Source organism: Pituophis catenifer, unplaced genomic scaffold (assembly GCF_029215685.1).
Source record: "Pituophis catenifer annectens isolate HBS135680 unplaced genomic scaffold, rPitCat1.0.hap2 SCAF_2, whole genome shotgun sequence".
NCBI lineage: Eukaryota > Metazoa > Chordata > Lepidosauria > Squamata > Colubridae > Pituophis > Pituophis catenifer.
In genome coordinates, this window is record NW_027256882.1 from 113,162,019 (window position 1) to 113,183,151 (window position 21,133).

At 37.6% G+C, this 21,133-nt stretch overlaps 1 protein-coding gene across 1 annotated transcript in view; it reads left to right on the plus strand.

Moving 5' to 3' along the window:
- Positions 1–3,446, plus strand: part of HTR4 (5-hydroxytryptamine receptor 4) — a 162,552-nt gene extending 159,106 nt beyond the window's left edge. The window contains exon 6 of the mRNA XM_070934398.1: positions 3,359–3,446. Within this exon, the coding sequence (XP_070790499.1) occupies positions 3,359–3,446 (88 nt within the window). The remainder of the gene's footprint in view (positions 1–3,358) is intronic.
- Positions 3,447–21,133: the final 17,687 nt, after the last annotated feature.

Below are 21,133 nucleotides of genomic sequence, written 5' to 3' on the forward strand. Positions count from 1 at the left end.
GATTACTGCCTCATAAGGCCTTCTAGTACATGCTGCTTGCTGGAAGTGCCCTGTGACTAAATAAGGAAAATAAAGATTTTATCACATTTGCTTTTTACTTTCAAGTGGCTTATTTTTTACTACTTTTCTAACTTGGCTGTTGTTTTTTCACCATACATTAAAGACATTTTAACAGGGATGCTCATGGAGACTGCAGAGACATTCTTTGAAGTAAGAATTACAAGAAGCGACAGGCTCAGCAGGTGGCAGCTTCTAACTGATCTTGACTGATTTGGAAAAAGGAAAATCAGGTGCACTTAATACTTGAATAGGAAAGCGTCAAGTAATCATGGAGCTCCCAGTAGAAGGCAAACCACATGTCCAAGAAGTCACAAGGAATTAAGTTGATTCAAAGGGAATTTATATGTACTTCACTTTTAAATAATGCATAACTCTCAGAAAAAAACAAAAAATAACTTGGTTAGGATGAGATAAACTGAAATGAAAGAGTTTATTTGTCTATATACTGTATAGCAGTGTTTCTCAACCTGGGTCGCTTGAAGATGTGAACTTTAACTCCACCCAGAATTCTCTGGGTAACCAGCATGGCTGACTGGAGAATTCTGCGAATTGAAGTCCACACATCTTCAAGCGGCCCAGGTTGAGAAACTATACAGAATATCTGCCTGTGTGGGCTGGGTGTCACCATGGGTTTGGGAGCATGAGTACGTGTGCTTCACTTGAGATTTAAGTGTAGCTGGGAGAATGCCCAATTTAGATTTCTTTTCTGAAATGTGTGAATTTCCCTAATTAATAACCACGTGCATGTTGTGAAATTGTTATTCTGTGCTGCTTTTATGTGTACATGTGTGTATTTATGGTAGGGGAAAGATACGGAGCTCTAACCTATCACTAACTCATGAGTAGCAAGGGGAGGGATTCAGGTGGTTAGCTGTTATCTCAGTTGGATAGGAAGGTCCTGCAAGCATCAAATTAATGTAGAAGCTCCTTTTTTCCTTCCTGATTGGGTTTGGCAAAACTGGAACCAGTAAGATAAAGTTGCTAGAGAAAATGTATGCAAACACCTTCAAGATCTTGTCAGTGCTGCTTGGGCTCAGTTTGAGTCCTGTGTTACATAGACTTTGTTTACTCTGTCTGTTTACAGGTTAATTTATGCAGCTTGCTATATAGCTAAGGCTGTTTCCGGAAATCTTTGCTAGTTTTTGTCTAAATGGAAAAGAAAATCTTTTAGTTTTTGTTTCCCAGTGTTAGGTCTGTATTAGCACAATGCAGCTCCAAACTGCCTGGCCTTCTAACACAATGGGAAAAGTGTATCCATTTATTTAAACTTTTATTCACAGAAAAGGAGAATTTGTTTCTTTGCCCCTACCCCGCTTCCAGTAAGAGGGCAACTCTCCTCTTAAGAAGAGATGATGGTAGCATAACTACTTCCAGGTGAAATAGTCAAATCCAGACACCCAGAAACTCAGACTATGTATAGATGGGAATCTCAGAAAAGACTATAGCAAATTGTGTAGATGTAGGAATTGTATATCACTCCCTCTCTTTGCCACAAAGCACCTGTTGTTCTAACTCTCAGTAAATTTCTCCTTAGTTCTAGGTTGCTTCTTTCCTTGATTAGTTTCCATCCATTACTTCCTGTCCTGCTTTCAAGTGCTTTGGAAAACAGATTGACCCCCTCTTCTTTGTGGTAGCCCCTTAAATATTGGAACTCGGCTATCATGTCACCCCTAGTCCTCCTTTTCATTAAATAGACATACCCAATTCCTGCAACTATTCTTCATATGTTTTAGCCTCTAGTCCCCTAATCATCTTTGTTGCTCTTCTCTGTACTCTTTCTAGAGTCTTGACATCTTTTTTATATTATGGCAACCAAAACTGGATGCAATATTCCAAATGTGGTCTTACCAAAGCAGTATAAAGAGGTATTAACACTTCGTGTGATTTTGATTCATTGTTCACTGTATTGCACTTGCAATGTCTCTCCTAGTACTATTATTATTATTAGGAGAGGATGGGTTTCTTAACATTAGAACTGAGCATAGATCTGAGCTAGAAAAGAGAAAAAGGATTTCCAAACATACATCATACCATCTCCTTAAATCAAACAGCATGGAAATGGCCCCGCATACCCCAAATCACCTTTTTCTCTTCCAAGCATTATTTCTATATAATAATTTTTCTTTGGACCTGAAGATATGTAGACTTTGGAGGCCTGAAAGCACATTGTTTCCAGCATGGTAAATATGGCCAAGCAAACTAAGTTCATGCCTAATGTCATTAATAGGTGTAATGCCGGGGGAAAAAAGGTTAGGTTAGATCATCTTGGAAATTAAATTATACCCAAGTCTTCATTTATCAGTTAATACATAAATGGAGGGTTTCTGTGAGCTGTTTGATCTTCTTTTTCACATTCTTTTTAATAGATGGACTGATCTATCTAAAAATAAGGCTGAAAAGTCTATCTGCTATTTTTGAAGAACTTCTCCTGCTTTCTCAAAGTCCTAGGATACTTCTCCAAATTGAAGAATTCCATTTTTCAATATTAACAACCCGATGCCCTTTCCCATCACATACATTCTCTGAACAGTAGAAGAAAAAAATCAGGATCACTTACAAATCAAATCAAGCTTTTGGGTTTGTCAACTATTGTATTCATAACTAGCTATCACAAAATATTCCTGGGTCAGAAAGGGTTACCTTCTTGATATACCATGGAGAATACTGTGGCCCTTCGTATTTTTATATGCTGTGGAAAGTGCTGAAGAAAAGAGGGCATCTGAGATAGCAGTGAGAAACACTTAAATGATCAGTGCATATTTCATCTTAAATATGCTTTCCTGAATAACAGAGCTGTCCATTTTCATCCATAGCCTGTAGGGGGGAAAAACCCTTCAATTCTAGCATCTCTGATTATTATGTATTAGGTCCTCCTATGTGTATTTGTGATAAGCTGCACTTATCAGAAAAAGGAGAGGCAAATCAAGCTCATTTGTTCTGGGGGGAAAAAGCACAAGGAAATATCGACTAGTGCTACAAAGTGGTGTTAAAGAAATTCCGAGTTGTATATTTAGTAACATTAGTAAAGAAGGAAATTAGACAACAATATCTCTTTGTTTTTTTAATATTCTTGATATTTCAGCTCACAGTCTTAATAAAAAAACATATTCCAAAGACTGCATGATAGTGGCTCTCGAGAAGAGCAGCTGCCTATTTACTTTTAAATTTGGATTTTCAGATTCTTGGAAAGTGAAGCATAGAGGATCTTCATGAAGAAAATGCAGCCTAGAACTTCATACAGGGACACTCAAGGCATTTCTTTCATTGGTTTCTAATGTCATTTCCCCCCTTTTTATAGGTACACAGTCTTGTACAATGGTCATCACCTGGAACCTGACAAGCTTCCAATCCACAATGATCCAGAATCCCAAGAGTCCTGCTTCTAACAAGTGGTCTATGCTGAAAGACACAAGAGGCTCATGCATCAGGAACTTAAATGCCAGATTGATATTGTCTGCGTTGCCATAATGCTGTCTTGTATTGGCTTGACATTGGCACCAACAGCTCAAGTGTGCTTAACGATAACATAGAGCGACATGGAGTGGTACAAAGTTACTGTTGCTTCTGATTGATGCTTGGAAGTCATAATGCTTTGCACGTGATGAACAAATGATAAGCAACATGCTTGATTGTCTTTGTGTTTGTTCTAAGTGATGTGTCATTCACACATCTTTTTCTTATGTGCTAACAATATACGTCTTTTCCCCAGACCTTGAAGTTTGACCTGAAAGTGCTAAAATGCAATTATATTTCTGCTTTACCAAAAACTGAGAGGTTGTTTCTCAATTATTTTTAATAACGAGCTTTGTCGGTGATGCAACAACAAAAAGGAAGCATTGCTGTGTGTTGTTTTTCCTAGGCTGCCTGTAGATGCCAAAGAACATAAATAATATTCTTGAAGGTGGAATTGATGCAATACAATGTCCTGCAACCCCCATCAAAATGATCTACTGTAAGAAAAGTAGTCAGTTGAGAAGGCACATTTTTCACTAGTCAGAGCCCATTAGCTTTAATCTCCTGACATTCTCATTAGGATTTTCATACCCTGATTTTACTGATTTGAAGGAAAAGTTGTTTGGGGACTTAAACAATTGAGGAAACAAATAGCTTACCTATACCAGCCAACTAATTGGCATCTTGTGACGTGTTTACTTAGGCACATTCAAATCACCTCTGTAGCTTGATAAGGTAGTAGGAAAAACAATTGATGTGTTTCTTAAGTCATTTATTTCTCACCCCAATTTGTCACAAGCTGGGATATTCATTCCAGGATGGTGAACAATGAACATAAAAGCAAGTCAAGTGTCTGAGTTGATCAGGATTTACTATGATTTCAGTGTCCCAAAGAATCAGGGCCATAAGATAAATCAGGAGGAAGCCATTTCCAGGAACAAATGACATAAGCTTCAGCAGCTTGCTGAAATAGTAATGGCAGTAGGAACAGTGACTAATGAAGGGCAGGATAGCAAGGAAAAGTTTAGTCTGCAGATTCTCAGTAGAAGATTAATTGACTGGGCTCCCACAACATTCTACATAGTAATGTGACTTGTGGACTTGTGATTTAGGGTGTCAAACCCAGCCATTAAGGTTTGTAAACTGTGTTTTATGGACCAGTATGTTGTGTGAGCTCTGAAGTTCAACAGGGTGAAGATCAGCAGCAGAGACTTTATAGAGCTAAGTAGAAGCTCATCGGCACCTTGAGACACTTGAATGTGTTATCTGCCTGGAACAGTAAAGCTGCAGTGTTGCCCTTCTGGATTAACAGATCAACCTACAGCTCCTTTGCTTGACATGCAGGAGGACATTAGACGCTGGTTGCTGGGAATCTTAAGCTTTCAGATGCCTCATCCCTTTCCTGTTGTTGTTTTTCTTCTTCTTGCACTTTGCAGAGCTATTTCTCAACATGACTGTCTGTTTCAAAGGATGAAAGAAGAATGTCACTGTCAACAGTTCTTTCTGCTGTGTCCTGCATGCAGATGTTACTCTCTATATTAAATTTTCCCTTTTTTTTCATGTTATATTGACAGGCATGGCTGAAAACCCAAGGGATGCTGGAAGGTTGATTTTCATGTTCTTGGAAGAAACAGATCAAGTATAAATTCATAGGAAGACTGTGCAACATTTCAGCATTGATTCCCAAAAGGTGGTTGGGAGACACAGGAGCACAAACTAGCTCCTGTCTCACATTATTGAAAACAGCTGCACGATCCTGCATGACAAGTGCTGTATTTGCACAGTTGCAAACACTGAAGCACCTTTTGGAAATTGGGTCTGAATCATTGCATTGTTCTTATTTGTCCTGTCCTTGACTGAAAATCTAACCAAAGATGAAAACTGTGTTCAAGAAAGTGGATGGGTACTTTGTTACATTGTGTAATTATGTACAGACATTTTTTTAATATACAGGAGATAATTCTGCATTATTTATTATTATTTTTAAAATAAAACTATTTCCCATTAAAGGTTTCTAAGTGTACAAGCTAACACCTTGTTAGTTTTTATTTGTGCTTGCTATTTTATTATTCTGTGCCTCTGTGACAATTACTCAGAGTAAAAAGAAGGAAGTATCTTTTTAAAGGGACAGAGCAAATGCAATTCAAAAACATTGTTATTGGCCTGATCTTGGCAGGTGATCTGGTTGCAAGGGGAATTTCAACTTTTGTATGCTGGCCTTCTGTTAGTCTCTTGGGTAAGTGAAACTGACTTTAATTTTGGTGGTTGACAATGTAATAATCCCTTTTCACATCTGCTTAGAATCTCACTAACATCAGTGAGATTTAGTCCAAGCTGAGTGTGCAACAGACTTCAGTTTTGTTGTTTTCATTCCTTCCAATTGTACAAGATATATCCCTCGATTCAACAGGAATATATATACTCTGTTCTGCAGGCCCCATATAGCTGTTAATTTCCATGCATGAACACTTCTGTCCTGCCAAAAAAAAGCCTTGATTTCACTTTTAAAGGGCAGAGAAAATTAAAAGGCTTTCTAGCTGGGTGGTTTTCTTGGCAACAGTAAGTCAGTGATTTCCTATTATTATTTTTGGAGGGATCATTTTAAAAGTTCCCTGGTCTAACTGTGCTTAGTTTTTTGAGCTATGCTAATATCAACAATGTATCTCTTAAAGGGAAGTTTAAAACCAGGTTTCAACGTGGAGAATTAGAGAGCAAACTATGTAGAGGGTACCAAATGCAATATTTATGAGTTTTAGTGTAGATTTGAGTTAGGATAGGCCAGTGGGTTAGTCAAGTCATGCATCATGTAAACTTGTATCTCTACTCTATTTCCAATAATCAGGAAACTGGGGAAGAACCAGCTGCTGCTCTGTTCCTTTTTGCTCTCCATGAGAGGGCTTATAGGCTTTTTAATGGATTACACTACTACACTATATGTATAATGTATATTCATTATATATATGTCTCTCTTAGGCCTTGGGAATTCTCTTAATCTTCTTTCCTCCATTCCCTAAGCAGCTTTGCTCATGTGTTGAGACTGAGATCTACTGACTTGCACGAAGCACATGTAAATAAAGAGCCAATAGCATCTTCGCATCAGAACGTCCAACCATTCCCAGTTCCTTCCAAATATTTCTCCCCTCCTTTTCAGATATACTCCAAGACATGGCATAGTCATACTCATCCATAGGAAAGTTCCATGTGCTTAGAAATCATTTAAATGACTTGGGTGGGAGTCCAATCACTCTGCAGTTTCTTAGGGGAATTAACCACAACAAGAGGTGTACAAGGTCCTCTTATACAGCCCTGCACACAGATAAAATAGTTGTCATGTGACTGGAAGAAGAACTATTTTAGAATTATAAGTATCTTATAAAGTACTGTAGGGAACCTAGGGCTTCTAGATGTTCTTGAATGACCGCTCCTAACATTTGTTAACATTGGACATTACACAAAGTTTCCATTCGTGATCACTTTTTAGGTTTTCACCTGAATTTATTTGTATCATGCCAATAAGTCTGACAATTAGGTTTGATAAACGAGCAGGAACAATATTTATATCCTGAAAAGTTCTTGTGCAAGCTTGGTTGCCTCAGATTAATGCCTAAGATTAATTAATTAATTCTAATTAAAGTACTTTTACTTGACCTTTAGAGGGTCTTCTTTCCTGTTGAATAAGTCCATGTTTGGTTGAGGGTGTGCTGGTCATTCTTCCCAAGTAGAATTCTGCTGGATGTTTTATTTCTTTTTATCATCTGCACACATTACACGGAGCAACAGGTTTGCCCCTAGAGTAGACTGAAGCTGCACTATGGACGGCAATCAGATTTTTCTACTTTTTCCAAGAATTACACTGCAGCTCATGCAAAATATATTCTGAAATGGGAAGATTCTATTTTATGAAAATAACTTCTAATCTAAGTGCACAACAACTGATCTCTCCTGTATCCATTAGCTGTTTGCTTTTTCAAAGATGCAATAAAGGAAATTTAATTAATGTATTCTACAGAGAACATTTAAAAAAACAACACACCCTGGAAATTACTAAAAATTAAGAGAAGATATTAAATACTTCAATTAAAAGTTGATCAAGCCTGCCTGGAAGCTGGATGGCAATAAGTGCACAGCTTAAATGCCAGGATCGTAAAGCTACACAGCTTATTTGAGGGATTCAGCTGAGCAAACAGCTGCATACCAGTCTAATAAATGGCAAGCCATAAAATAAGGTGATTTAAGGCTGGGAGTAACCCCATGTTGATGCCAGGAAGAAAGCAGACATATAGGAGAAGCTCAAAGGCTGTAAGCAAAAAAAAAGAAAAAAGCCAAAGGTCTTAACTAGTTGGATAATGAAACGTCTGCAAAGAAACAGCCGAGCTCAGAGAGCAACAAAGACCCAAACTAAGGACTTGATTGTAACAGAAAATGTACATGAAACTATTCTGTCTAATCTGATTTTTCTTTAATAGTGATGTTACAATGGAAAAAGCTATCCCTAGCCAAATGCCAATGGCTTTGTCAAACCTGCCCTAGATAGGTCCCTAGGAAAGAAAGACCCTCGACTCCATTTGGCTGAAGTGATAGGTTCTTTTACCAAGGATTAGTGGTTGCAGCAAAACCAAGATCAGAACTGACGCTCCCACACAAAGTGTTACAGAATTTCCCCTTCTCTCTGCCCCTCACTCCTGACCAGTCTGTCTTCATCGAATGGTATGCCACATAGGTGTTTTGGGAACAGCTCGAATGTTTGGTGCCACTTGGTGCATTTTGCATTCCTATCTCAGGCTCCGTGGCCTTGAAGACTGGAACAGGCTGGTTCTCACATCTCTGGCTTCCATCAAACTTGCCACTCCCTCCCCTCCCCTTGCTCATCTGTACCCTCTATATGCTAATTGACTACTTCCTCTCCCCCCACCTTCCTCTAACAATTTATGACACGTTGCCAGCAAAGTGCTAAGATAAAGATGGCAGATCTGACAGGCTTTGTTATCAAGCACTTCCTGGATATTATTTCAGCACTTGTGATGGACCATTGCACTGGAAGCAACAGATTCCTTTATGGGATACAAAGTAAGACACCAACCTTCTGTCCAGCCTCTTAATCCTGGTTTGAGCCGACAGCATTCCTGGTCTAAAGCAAAGATCTTTTAAAAAATGTGTGGAGTTCTAACTGAATTGGCAATGACATTTTTAACAAGGAACCATTTTCCTATAAAATGGGAAATTACTAACCAGGAAAACTAGGAGCCCTAGAAAGTTGTGGGCATCTCATTTGGTCATTCTGACATGATTTTTAGGAGTGTCTGAAGGAGAGGGAAGGGGCATAGTCAAGATAACAGCAAGAGCAGCACACTTCATTTGAAGGAAGCTGGTTCTTCCTACAATTAAAGCAGATGAATAAAGTCAGCCGAAGTAGACTCCTGTCTTCCATTGGGATTGATGGAATTACCCAGGTTTCTTTACTTAAGAAACCTGGTAGGAAAATAACTTTTAGTGATGAAAAAAATCAGCAGTCTGTTTGTTGGTCCAAAGCAGGGGTGAAATGCTCCCGGTTCAGTAGAGATGGTGGCGGGTGGTTCGGAGAACTAATAGCAAAAATCCATCCTCCCCCCCCCCCCATGGACAGCTGAGCCGCACGATCATCAGAGGCTTTTTTTTTTGTACTTTTAAAAGCATTTTTTCTACCACCTCTTCCGACCAAAAAAATTCTTTTAAAAGTAAAAAAAAAAGGCCTCTGATGATCGCGCGGCTCAGCTGGATCATCAGAGGCTTTTCAAAGCATTTTTTTTCAGCAACCTCTTGGCAGAAGAGGTGGTAAAAAAAATGCTTTGAAAAGTCTCTGACGATCCCAGCTGAGTTGCCTGATCGGCAGAGGCTTTTCAAAGCATTAGAAAAAATGCTTTGAAAAGTTAAAAAAAAAAAAGTTGGCCACGCCCACCCAGTCACATTACTCCGCACCCCACCAAGCCACGCCCACAGAACCAATAGTAACAAGTTTTACATTTCACCCCTGATCCAAAGCCATTTTCTCTTCCTCAACAATTCAGGTGAACAATCATATAGTTGGGACCTGTGAGTAGCCACAATTCTTGTCATCTATTCAGTGAAACTCTGTCTCCTCCCCGTCTCATCCCAAACATTTAGGCATTATTCCTGCCTTCTTTCTTTTCTTCCTTGGATGCATTATGGGCACAATTTGCTCCAGATGAGGAAATCTTGTTGCTTTTTAAAACAATAAACTTATGGAAAGTAGAGCTGGGGAATTCAAATTTTAGAGCGATTGGGTAAGGCTAGCAATTGTTCACCATTAAAAGAAAATAGCCTGTAACTATTCATATTTTATTTACTCTGTTAGTCTTAACCTACGCTTTTATGTTGTGCACAATCCCCTGATGGAGAAACATATATACAGGAAGACTATCCACTGAGGGAACCTGAGAGCTTTGTTCTACTGTCAAGAGTTTCTACGGGAAAAAAAAAAAGTAGAATATCCAATCCTAAATCTAACCTTATATTTGGGGACGTTATCTGCTTTTTCTATATACCAATGTTCAAAGGTTACTCTGAAAGTGCCCCTTCCCCCCACTGACTGCCAAAAATCAAACAGAAGAATTATAATTTGTACAAGAAGAAAAGAAGAGAGAATTAAAATCCTTGCTGGATTTATACCTTAAAACTAAACAACATTGAGAAGTGCACAGAACAAAAGAGAATTCATGAGTCACCGATATACACTTGGCCAGCAAAACAACTTTTCCTTTTCCTTCTGAAGTACTGAAGAAAAATTTCAGTAAACAGATCAAAAATCAGAAGCCAATACTTAAAATGGTTTTTCAGTAAAATGTGCTATAAACCATATTAAAGATGTACAACAGCATGAACAAAGTGCAGACATCTAAGCATATCATATCTACCTAAAGTCTCACATTCTCCAGGAACAAAACAGCACAGGAATGTTCAGAGCAAGACTCTCTTGGCCAATCAAAGGCAGGGTTGACCTTCTCATAGTGAGTATACTTTCCATAACCATGGACCCCACCCTTACATTGGCCCTTCCAACCTGGTCAGGCAGGGAATTCAATGTAGATCTCACAAAGATTTCAGCATTGTGAAAATCAGTATTGGTGCAGGAATCCAACATCTGACAAATGCTTTTGATCACTATTCTTAGCTTCTCTTTTCTATAATCTGATTAACATTAAATGACCTTTAATGAAATGATTTTATTTCTGAATTGCACCGTAATATCTAGAGATCCATATATCAACATTACTAATTTATGCTTTCATTTTTTTAAATGAAATGATTAACTGGACCACTGCTCCTTCTCTATGTTCACACTTTGACACAAATTGCTGAAATAGAATTTTATAGTTCCCTTAGTCTGTCCATTGCATAATTCAGCATATTCTGCTAAGTCGCCTTACCTACAACAGTATTGTCTCAATATACCTAGATTGTCGCACATACATTCATATGTACGTGTAGTGATACTTATCATGTACTTTATCTGGAACACACACATACATTGCTTCAGTGTAGGAAACCTTTGTTCCCATTGTAATCTAGTTTTTCCTTGTAAAAAAATCAACTTAGAGGAGAACACCTACCACAAAGCAGGTATTTATTTGCTGTAGCCTTTCCCAACCTGTGCATGATTCTATCCATCATCTTTGTGATTGGTGCAATATCAATAACCAGAATCATAATTTTGGGAGGGGATACTTAGATTCAGCCTTTGGACCCAGGATTGAAGTGTTTAGTCTGGATAAGGACACCAATTTGTAAGAATAATAGACTACTTTTATTAGAAAGGAAGGTGGAAATATTTAGGATGGGGTTTACTTAGGAATTCATATACAATGAATTATTGTTGAAGCTAGAATTGTTCTGTAGGCAATTGATTGTTCTTTATTAAAAGTTTGGCAATAAGGACACATATCCAAGCATCTTGAAGAGATAAATCACTTTTTAAAGAGTCAGTTGCTCTGAAGAAAGAGTTTATGAAACACGCTGGACCTCAAATATATCTCTGAAATCTATTCTCCCTGCTGTTTCAGATACTGTTATAACTTGGGTATACCTGTACTTTAAATCAAGTTACCTGGAAGTACACCTGGAATTGGGATGTCCTTTGGAACTGATATTTATTAGGGTGTTCAAAGTTGGTGTTTTGCAAAGCAGATCCAACCTGCTTTGATCTGATACAAACTCATTCCCCACAGTTTCAAAGCAGCTGTATAATTTGAAATATTTATTTCCATATGCTGATCCTGATTGTAAGCGTGAACCATGTTTCCTGAAGACTCACCATGTCATGTCTGTGCATGTGGAAACATTGTACACTGGAAGCAACTGTATGTGTCTTCCACTGGATGTAGCTGCTTGAACTGCTTGAGAAGTGTTTCACTCATGATAAAATATCACTGTGGACAGTCTTAATATATCCAAGATTTTAGAGACTAGCTTCTCAGTTTAATATAAATCAAAGTCTATGAACTGTGTAATTAAAAAAAGAGAAATTTCTTTTTCCAAATATGTATCCAAAGATCATGATAATGATCCGTTTGAAACAAACTAGTGCAAGATGAAGCCCTGTTCATTGAGGATTATTGACCACAATCTACTACGCTGGTCCAATGCAAGTTGGTAGACAGATGTTTTTCAACTTGCCAGAAAGCTTTCATATCTAAAAGAGAATTAGAAATTTGTTGTTAGTTGTGAAGTCATGTCTGACCCATCGCAACCCCATGGACAATGTTCCTCCAGGCCTTCCTGTTCTCTACCATCCACTGGAGTCCATTTAAGCTCACACCTACTGCTTCAGTGACTCCATTCAGCCACCTTATTCTCTGTCGTCCCTTTCTTCTTTTGCCCTCAATCTTTCCCAGCATTAGGTTCTTCTCCAGTGAGTCCTTCCTTCTCATTAGGTGGCCAAAGTATTTGAGTTTCATCTTCGGGATCTGGCCTTCTAAAGAGCAGTCAGGGTTGATCTCCTCTAGGACTGACCGGTTTGATCGCCTTGCAGTCTAATAGACTCGCAGGAGTCTTCTCCAGCACCATAGTTCAAAGGCCTCAATTCTTTGGCACTCAGCCTTCCTTATGGTCCAACTTTCACAGCCATACATTGCAACTGGGAAAACCATAGCCTTGACTATACACACTTTTGTTCGCAGTGTGATTTCTCTGCTTTTTAGAATGCTGTTTAGATTTGCCATAGCTTTCCTCCCCAGGATCAAGAGTCTTTTAATTTCTTGGCTGAAGTCCCCATGTGTGGTGATCTTGGAGCCCAGGAAAATAAAATCTGTCACTACCTCTATTTCTGCCCCATCTATTTGCCAGGAAAATTAGAAATGATCCTGACCTTATCCTTTACATAATGGTGGCGCGACAGAAAGCTGTCATGCCACCACACTCTGAACAACCTTTGCCAAGAAAGGAAGGTTGGAGACTGGACAATAGTTAGCCAAAACAACCGGGTCCAGAGCAGACTTCTTGAGGAGGGGCCTCATCACCGCCTCTTTCAAGGCGGACGGCAAGACACTCCCTCAACGAAGTGTTGATAATCCCCTGGAGCCAGCCTTGTGTAACCTCCTGGGAGGCCAGCACCAACCAGGAGGGACACGGGTCCAGTAAACATGTGGTCGCATTCAGCCGCCCCAGTATCCTGACGCCCCGTCCACGTCCTCGGCAGCAACAGGATCGAACTCATCCCAAATGACATTCTCAAGACCGGCACCCATCATCCCGCCTGTACCTACCCAGTCAGAGACCAGGCCTTCCCGAATCTGAGTGATTTTATCGTGCAGATACTGAACAAAATCCTCCCACCGACCAGTACGTTCCCACAGAGAGGGACTCCTCAGGGTGCCATCAGCCAGGCAATGTCGGCTGGCGACCCCCAGGGGGAGGGTCTTCTCTGTGGCAGCACCTGCCCTCTGGAACGATTTGCCCCCAGAGATACGAAGGATACCAGATCTCCGGGCCTTTCGCTGTGCTCTAAAAACTTTTCTTTTCCATCAAGCAGGGCTGGCGTGAACCCCCCCCCCTTTTTAGCTCTTTTTAGCTTTTTAGCTTTTTAAGTGTAAATTGGGTTTTAATTGGATTGTTTTAAATTGTGGGCCAAAGCTGTATAATTCTTTTAATTGATTTTAAATTTTGTATTGGTATGTTTTTTATCCTTGGCTGTGCACCGCCCTGAGTCCAATAGGAGAAGGGTGGTATATAAATTGAATAAATAATAATAATATAATAATACCAGCTTTTAATGACAGTATTACTTCATTGTATATGGCTACTTTGAGATAGCATTTTCTAAGGTCTTAAGCAATGACAGGTCTTCTCTCTCTTGAATTGAAAATTCCAAGAATTGCTCCTGCATGTAAAACACCATCTTTAAGTTACGTTTGTACCCAAACTGAATTATTATCTTCATATAACATATATGAAGCATCATTAATATTGGAAAATACTGTGTAAAGTTGTTCTTGCTATCAATTCCTATTCACTTCGTATCTTTAGTATTCTTGGTCTGAAAAGTAGAGCTACATGAGTCATTTTTGTTCACAATATTGCTCATACACTAGATCAGACATAAGTAGAAATCCAGGCGTATAAAATTATTCATCTAACTCCTCGTTCCCTATTAATTTGTAAGCAAAGTGTGGTAGATTTTTTTTTACAGGTTTAATTGTATGAGGGGAAAAATTGTGCAAGTGGGCAACCACCCACACGAGAGACAGAGAGAATCCTTTATTTCATATTACTGTGAAAAAAAAAATCATTACATTTTGAAAACCAATCAAATTGCCAAACAATTTTCTAGTTGCACTCCAAGCTGATTATCCTTGTCCTAGAACCATGTACAGACTCTAAGTACAGCATAATACTCATTAAATAGCTAATGAGAACAATACGCAAGACATACAGCTTAGATGTTTACTTCTGATTAAAAATGTTATTCAGTGGGTGGATTCTCAGTCCTATTCAAGATATATCCATCTACTAGTTCCCCCAAATACTGACATCCACTTATTGGGGTCAATTTGTAAGCTGAAATAAGTTACAGCATCCTTTGCACCAACACATATGAAAATGTTTTTAGGAATAGTTTTAAGTCACATTTGGAACAACAATATCAAAGCAAAACAAAAATATAATTTTCTCTCTCAATGTTATAAAACGACTCTATATTGCTCTCAATTAATTTGAAATCTTGTTTAATTTTAGTGAAAATGTCCATAAAAGGAAGATTTTTATTTCTCTTATAGTACCACAAGCCAGTCTTCTGTAACAAGTAGTTGGATAAAACCTGCCTTTCTAGACTTCGTAATAAATAAAGTAATAAACTTTCTCATTTGATATAAGAGACACGATTATTTCAGAACCATTCTCTACCACTAGATGGAATGTGGCGAATGTCTTTGAAAAGCAAAAAAGCAACTTAGTTTATCGTTTTCACTATCTTTGGAAAAGTTGGGAGAGAAAGAAGTTTGGACAAATAAGGGAAATGTTTGTTCCATTTATCCATTTACTTGTATTTCATCTTTTCAAAGATCTTCAAAGAAAGGCCATAGCAGAACCCCTGCTTGAGGCTTAAACAATTAGTTTCTGTGGATGGGATTCATCTAAAATCAATTCCTCGCTAACTTCTGGACCTTTGAGATAAGAACAGTACAATTCCTGCCCTCCAGTGTTGTGAGAGAAGGCAGAAGATCCATATTGCTGTAATAAGAAGCCACCTTCTCAGCGGTCTAGCTTTCTGCTTTCAAAAATGAAAAAGATGGAAGAGAGACGGATGATCTCATTATGTTGACTGCACCTTTAGATATCCTGTTTACTCTTTCTAGGTTTGTAAGCCTCCATAAAAAACAGTAAAGCAATGAAGATCCATAGATCAGGAGTTATCAAAGGATGTTGTGCTGTAAGTTCTAGAATGATAAATGAGTTTGTGTGGATCCCTTCCTGTAAATAAAGCAAATTATTTCTTTGGGGTTAAGAATAAAGTAGAAATAAATGTACCATTTACTTTCAGTAATCATAGTTTTAGTTGTACAGCATATAAAACAATAATAGTATCTTGTAACTTGATAAAATAAAAAAAAATCATGGCAAGTAATAAACTGATCACATCTAAAACCATGTTTTAAAGGGAAATGGAGATTTGCTTAGTTTTTCATGATTCCTGAAATCTGGATTTTATTTTTAGGTAGCTATTCCCACTTCACTTTCCATGGTATAGATTAATATTTTCTCTTCATAATGGCAACTTAGAAATTTCCAACTTGGCTGCCATGTTTTCCAGACTGGCAGCAAATTCTGGTAGTAAGGGTTAAAATTAGTTCATTAACATAGTGGTGCGGAAGCTCCCTGACACCAGTAACCATTTGTATAATCCACTTTTCTCCTTGCTGCTAACATCACTGGCTTGTCTGGATTTCATTTAAGCTTCCCTCATTATAAAGATTAAGAGGCATCAAGATTATTGGTGACTTTCTTGGATTTTTTTTGATGGGAAACAGTAGTGAAAATTGATGGCACAATCTCACTATAAAACTTCAAATGATCATCACAGACTGGGTAGCATGGAGACAATATATAATAGTGGGATAGATTAGGTCAACAGCCTACGTGTTTGACCAATAATTCCCTACCACTACCTTCTGGACACATTTGAACAGAAAGGTCCAACCCTTCCAGATAGCCCGGAGAATGTCATGAGAAATGATATTAACAGCTATGGAGATATCTAGAAAACTTATTTTTAGATATCATTATACACCAATAATTATATAATAATCATGAGCTTTGGTGGCACAGTGGTTAGAGGGCAGTACTGCAGGCTACTTCTGCTGACTGCCAGCTGCCTGCAATCTGGCAGTTCAAATCTCACCAGGCTCAATGTTGACTCAGCCTTCCATCCTTCCTTGGTTGGTAAAATGAGAACCCAGATTGTTGGGGACAATAGGCTGACTCTGTAAACCGCTTAGAGAGGGCTGTAAAGAACTGTAAAATGGTATATAAGTCTAAATGCTAGTGCTAGTGCTATTTTCCCCTCCCCCTCATAGATTGGCTGAACCATTAGGGCTCCTAAAAGAATGAATCAATTTTATGTTGCACCATACCTTGGGGAAGCACTTCTTTTACAGTACATCCGAAAAACAGAATATCTACAATATCTTCACCTGGGTAAATTTTTAGCAAACCTGTTCCTGTTGAGAGATTTAAGAGGTCAAGTGTTATTTTCTTTCCTTGAATACTGAACATATTATAGAAAATATACACAAGGTATTTCTATCTTTTCATTATGTTCAATTTCAAACCCTTCAATAATTTTTCTTACGTCTATTATTTGTTATGTCTTTTGAAGTCTCCACTGCACTTCCTTCATCAGGTTTTCTCTTTTTATGATCCCTTCTCTTAGATTCTGCTCGGTCTACTCACTTCTTATCAGGGTAGTCTGTTCTTCAATTCCTCCCTAATTCAGGCCTCATCTTGAGGGGCCACAACTGAGGAAGAGCTGCCTTGCAAGATTGCATTTGGGGGGGGGGGCATATACTTTTAGTCATATGCTGCCTACTAAAATTTCAGAGAGAAATACTATTAATATCTCAGGAAAACACTGAGAACCTGACAATTTTCTCCACTAAAATGTCTAGAGGGAAGAGGAATTTTGAGGTGAGTACTGCTTACTGAAGGAATTGATTTCCCTGATTTCCCTGATTTCATTATCTTCCCACTCCAAATACTAATTCTTCAAAGTATGCCAGTGAAAGGGTTCAGGAAGAAAAGGAATTGATACCTGCTAAATGGATTAGAGGGAATAGAATAATCTGATATATATAGTTGAGGTAATATATCACAAAATATCTAAACATTTTGGAAAACTTCAAAACTTAAAACTTTTAAGCAAGCTTAAAAGAACAGACCATGACAGAGGATATACTGTATAAATTAAATATTTTTAGAAACACATATCCACCTACCCACCCACAGAATTATCTGATTGGCAATACAATTACACTTTGATTTAACCAACTCCATTTAGTGGTCTTTGGCTGCAATGAAGCAAATTTCCATCTGGACCCCTTGAAATAATGAACAAGTCACTGAATAGGAAGTCCACATGAGGGACTGAAATGTATGATAATTTACCTTAATTTTATGGCATTGTGTCATTTTTATCTTTATTATGTAAATGACAGTAATGGCAGGAAATGATGTAATTTGCATCAATTGTATAATGGCACCATTATACAAATAGCATAAATTTCCATGATGATATACTTCTGTATTCACCCTAAACGATCTATTCACACAAGTTTTCACTGTAATGTTTTACAAAGTTGGCTCCAATGATAGACAACTACTAAATGAATAGTGTGTAAGCTCCAACAATTTTTTTTTTATTTTTATAAGTTGCCAAAATTTCTGGCGAGCAATTTATAGAATCTAATACACATCACTTAAATAAGTAATTAGTAGTCAATGTTTAGTAAATAGGTGATAAAACAATAGTTCGAGAAATATTGTGGCTTTTATATTATACAAGCCAAAAGAAATGGAGTTGATATACAGATGAGCAAGACTGTTGCGCAGGTACAGTAAGTGACTTTATTTTTAGACCTTTTAGATCTGTAAAACAGCTACATCTAGTGGCTGAATTGTTTCTAGGTTTGATTCCATAGTTATCTGATGTGGGAATTTAATATGTGAAAGCAAAGAACAAAATCTAAAGCATCTTAGATAAAAAGATCTTAATCACTTTAATAATAAACTTATGTGATTGATATTTCAAAATATTGGAATGATTTATAGAATTCATTACTTAGAATGGAAAAAAGCATCCATGAGATGTGGAATATCCTGAACATAAGAATGACCTAAAATAAAGTCTAGGTTGATCCTGTAACATCAAGAGACTGCTAGGTGGCCTTTAGCAGCCCATCTCAAATAGTTAACATCGGGATGGAGAAGACTCCAGGTTGAATCAGTCATTTTCTCATGCTTCATAAGGTGAAATCTAGACAATTTTACCAATTGTTTTCAAGGAGAGCATAAAAGGCCATGGTTTAATAAGAGGAAAATTTAATTTGATATGATTAGATATTTAGGAAAAGGCATGATCAACAAATTTGGTGGGCTAGCTTATATCCTATGCTAAGGAGATAAAATTCATAATTATTTGGTTATTTTAAAAATGATCTGAAGATATTAGAATCAGCTTTAATAGAAAGAAATGCACATTTCTTCATTTAGGGAAAATATCACATGCACGGATATAGAATGGGGAACATACATATATGAAAGATTATTGTACTGTATTATTAATTAATCAAGTTGTTTTAGCAAAATCTTATGGATGTAAATATGAGTATGAATCTTCGGTGTCACACAGCTAAAAAGTAGCAGCCATTTGCAAAAGTATTGATTTTATATCATGGAATTTAACTGCCCCACTTTATTCTGTATTGGTCAGACTCCACCACAAATACTATATCCTTCTCTGGATCTACTCTTTAAGAGGAATTCAGGCAACACTGAAAGGTTTATAGAATGGTAACAAGGATAATCAGGATGCCAGAAACCGTTCAAGCCTTGGGAAAACTGAACTATTATAGCACTTTAAATATTTGCAGCTGTCACGCAGAAGCTGTTATTAAGACCTGTCTTTTATCAACTTACACAATAGGATATGGAATAATAAGTTACAGAAAGCAGATTCGGACTAAATGTTAGAAAAGTCTTTGAAACAGATCAAGCAGAAACTAGACAGTGATGTAATTTAGGAGTTAATCTGAATTCTTGCACTGAATTAGTAATCAGAGACCAAAGCAGCCCCTTCCAATTATGATTCAATTTATATCATATAAGCAATTTGACTTACTTAACTGCAATGCTATGTCTAGTACTGAAGATTTATTCTGAGGAAAATCTCCAGTATTTGACTTTCATAGATTTAACTCATATATAATATTGACAATTGATTCTTACATATGCCGACTAATTTGAATAGAATTTACATAGAGAAAACAAAGAGTAGAATTACAGGTTTAGGAACAAATAAAGGACAAGAGGGAAAGAAATAAATCCAGAGCAGATTGTGAATTGACAGGCAGGGGGAAGAATAGTTTATCTGTTATATTTATTAAAAGTGTAATCATTTTTCTGCTAACATCTATGTTCTTACAGCAAACATAAAAAGCTATAAAGATGAAAATATAATTAATGAAAAAGATTTACAAACATACCCTAAGGAAAGTACTCCAGGTAATACCTTATAATACACTATGTTATCTATTTTAATATTGATTTTATACCCTGTCCTTTTACCAAGAAATAGAACTCACAGTCAGAAATCCATTTTACAATGGATGACAACTATACCAATTACCAGCTCTTAATATCTGACAGTTTAAATCAGTAGTTTATCAAGAGTCTGGTTTCAAAGCAACCTCATCAACATGGCATGTTGTTTTAATTACTATTTTATGAATAAGCTTAAATTCAAACTACTTGAACCAGAATCAGGATGCCCACAGGGAAATTGTCTTCCATGGATACCAAATTAAGATTCCTGGTCAACAGTCATGGTTTGTTTGTTTGTTTTGGACATTGCCTGTTTACTATCCGATTGCAAACTGTACATACCAGATTTGCATTGACCTTGGTCGGCTTAATTCTTTACTTTATTGCTTCTACATGCAATTAAAATTTCTGAAAGATCCCTGTACAAGAAGCACCTTTGGATTAACTCTACAAATTGCATCACAGACCTTTAAATAGTTTCAGGGACATATACAGCTATACATACACAAGAGAGTGGCGTGGTGGCCTAGTGGTGAAGATGCTCACCTTCCACTCAGAGGTTTGAGAGTTCAGTCTTAGGTAGAGGCAGATGTTTCTCTCCTAGGGCATAAAGAAAAAATATCTGCTGCAAATTCCACGTGGACGTCAAGAAGGCCATCTGGTCATTAATCACTCACCTCCACCCAGTCACTCCAACTTTACCTTGAATAGGGCTTAAAGTAAAGGTAAAGTTTCCCCTCACACATATGTGTAGTTGTTCCTGACTCTAGGGGACGGTGCTCATCTCCATTTCAAAGCTGAAGAGCCAGTGCTGTCCATAGACGTTTCCATAGTCATGTGGCCGGTATGACTAAATGCCAAAGGTGCACGGAACGCTGTTACCTTCCCACCAAGGTGGTTCCTATTTTTCTACTTCCACTTTTTATGTGCTTTCGAACTGCTAGGTTGGCAGAAGCTGAGACAAGTAACAGGAGCTCACCCCATTATGTGGCACTAGGGATTTGAACTGCTGAACTGCCGACTTTTCGATTGACAAGCTCAGCATCTTAGCCACTGAACCACCGCATCCCACATAGGGACATATATAGATAGATAGATACACAGAAGTTAGGATTCATAAAAATTCCTCTCAAAATTAGCTCATTCATACCATTAATAGTTGCTTTGCTACCCCATTTTTAGCATCAGACTTCCTTGTTCCCAAATTATAAGATTTGCAGAGACATAAGAATTCCATTAGCTACTGCTCTAGTAGGAAAACAAGTCTAGCATATATTATTATGATATGAAAAAAATGTATTTATGCTTTTGTTAT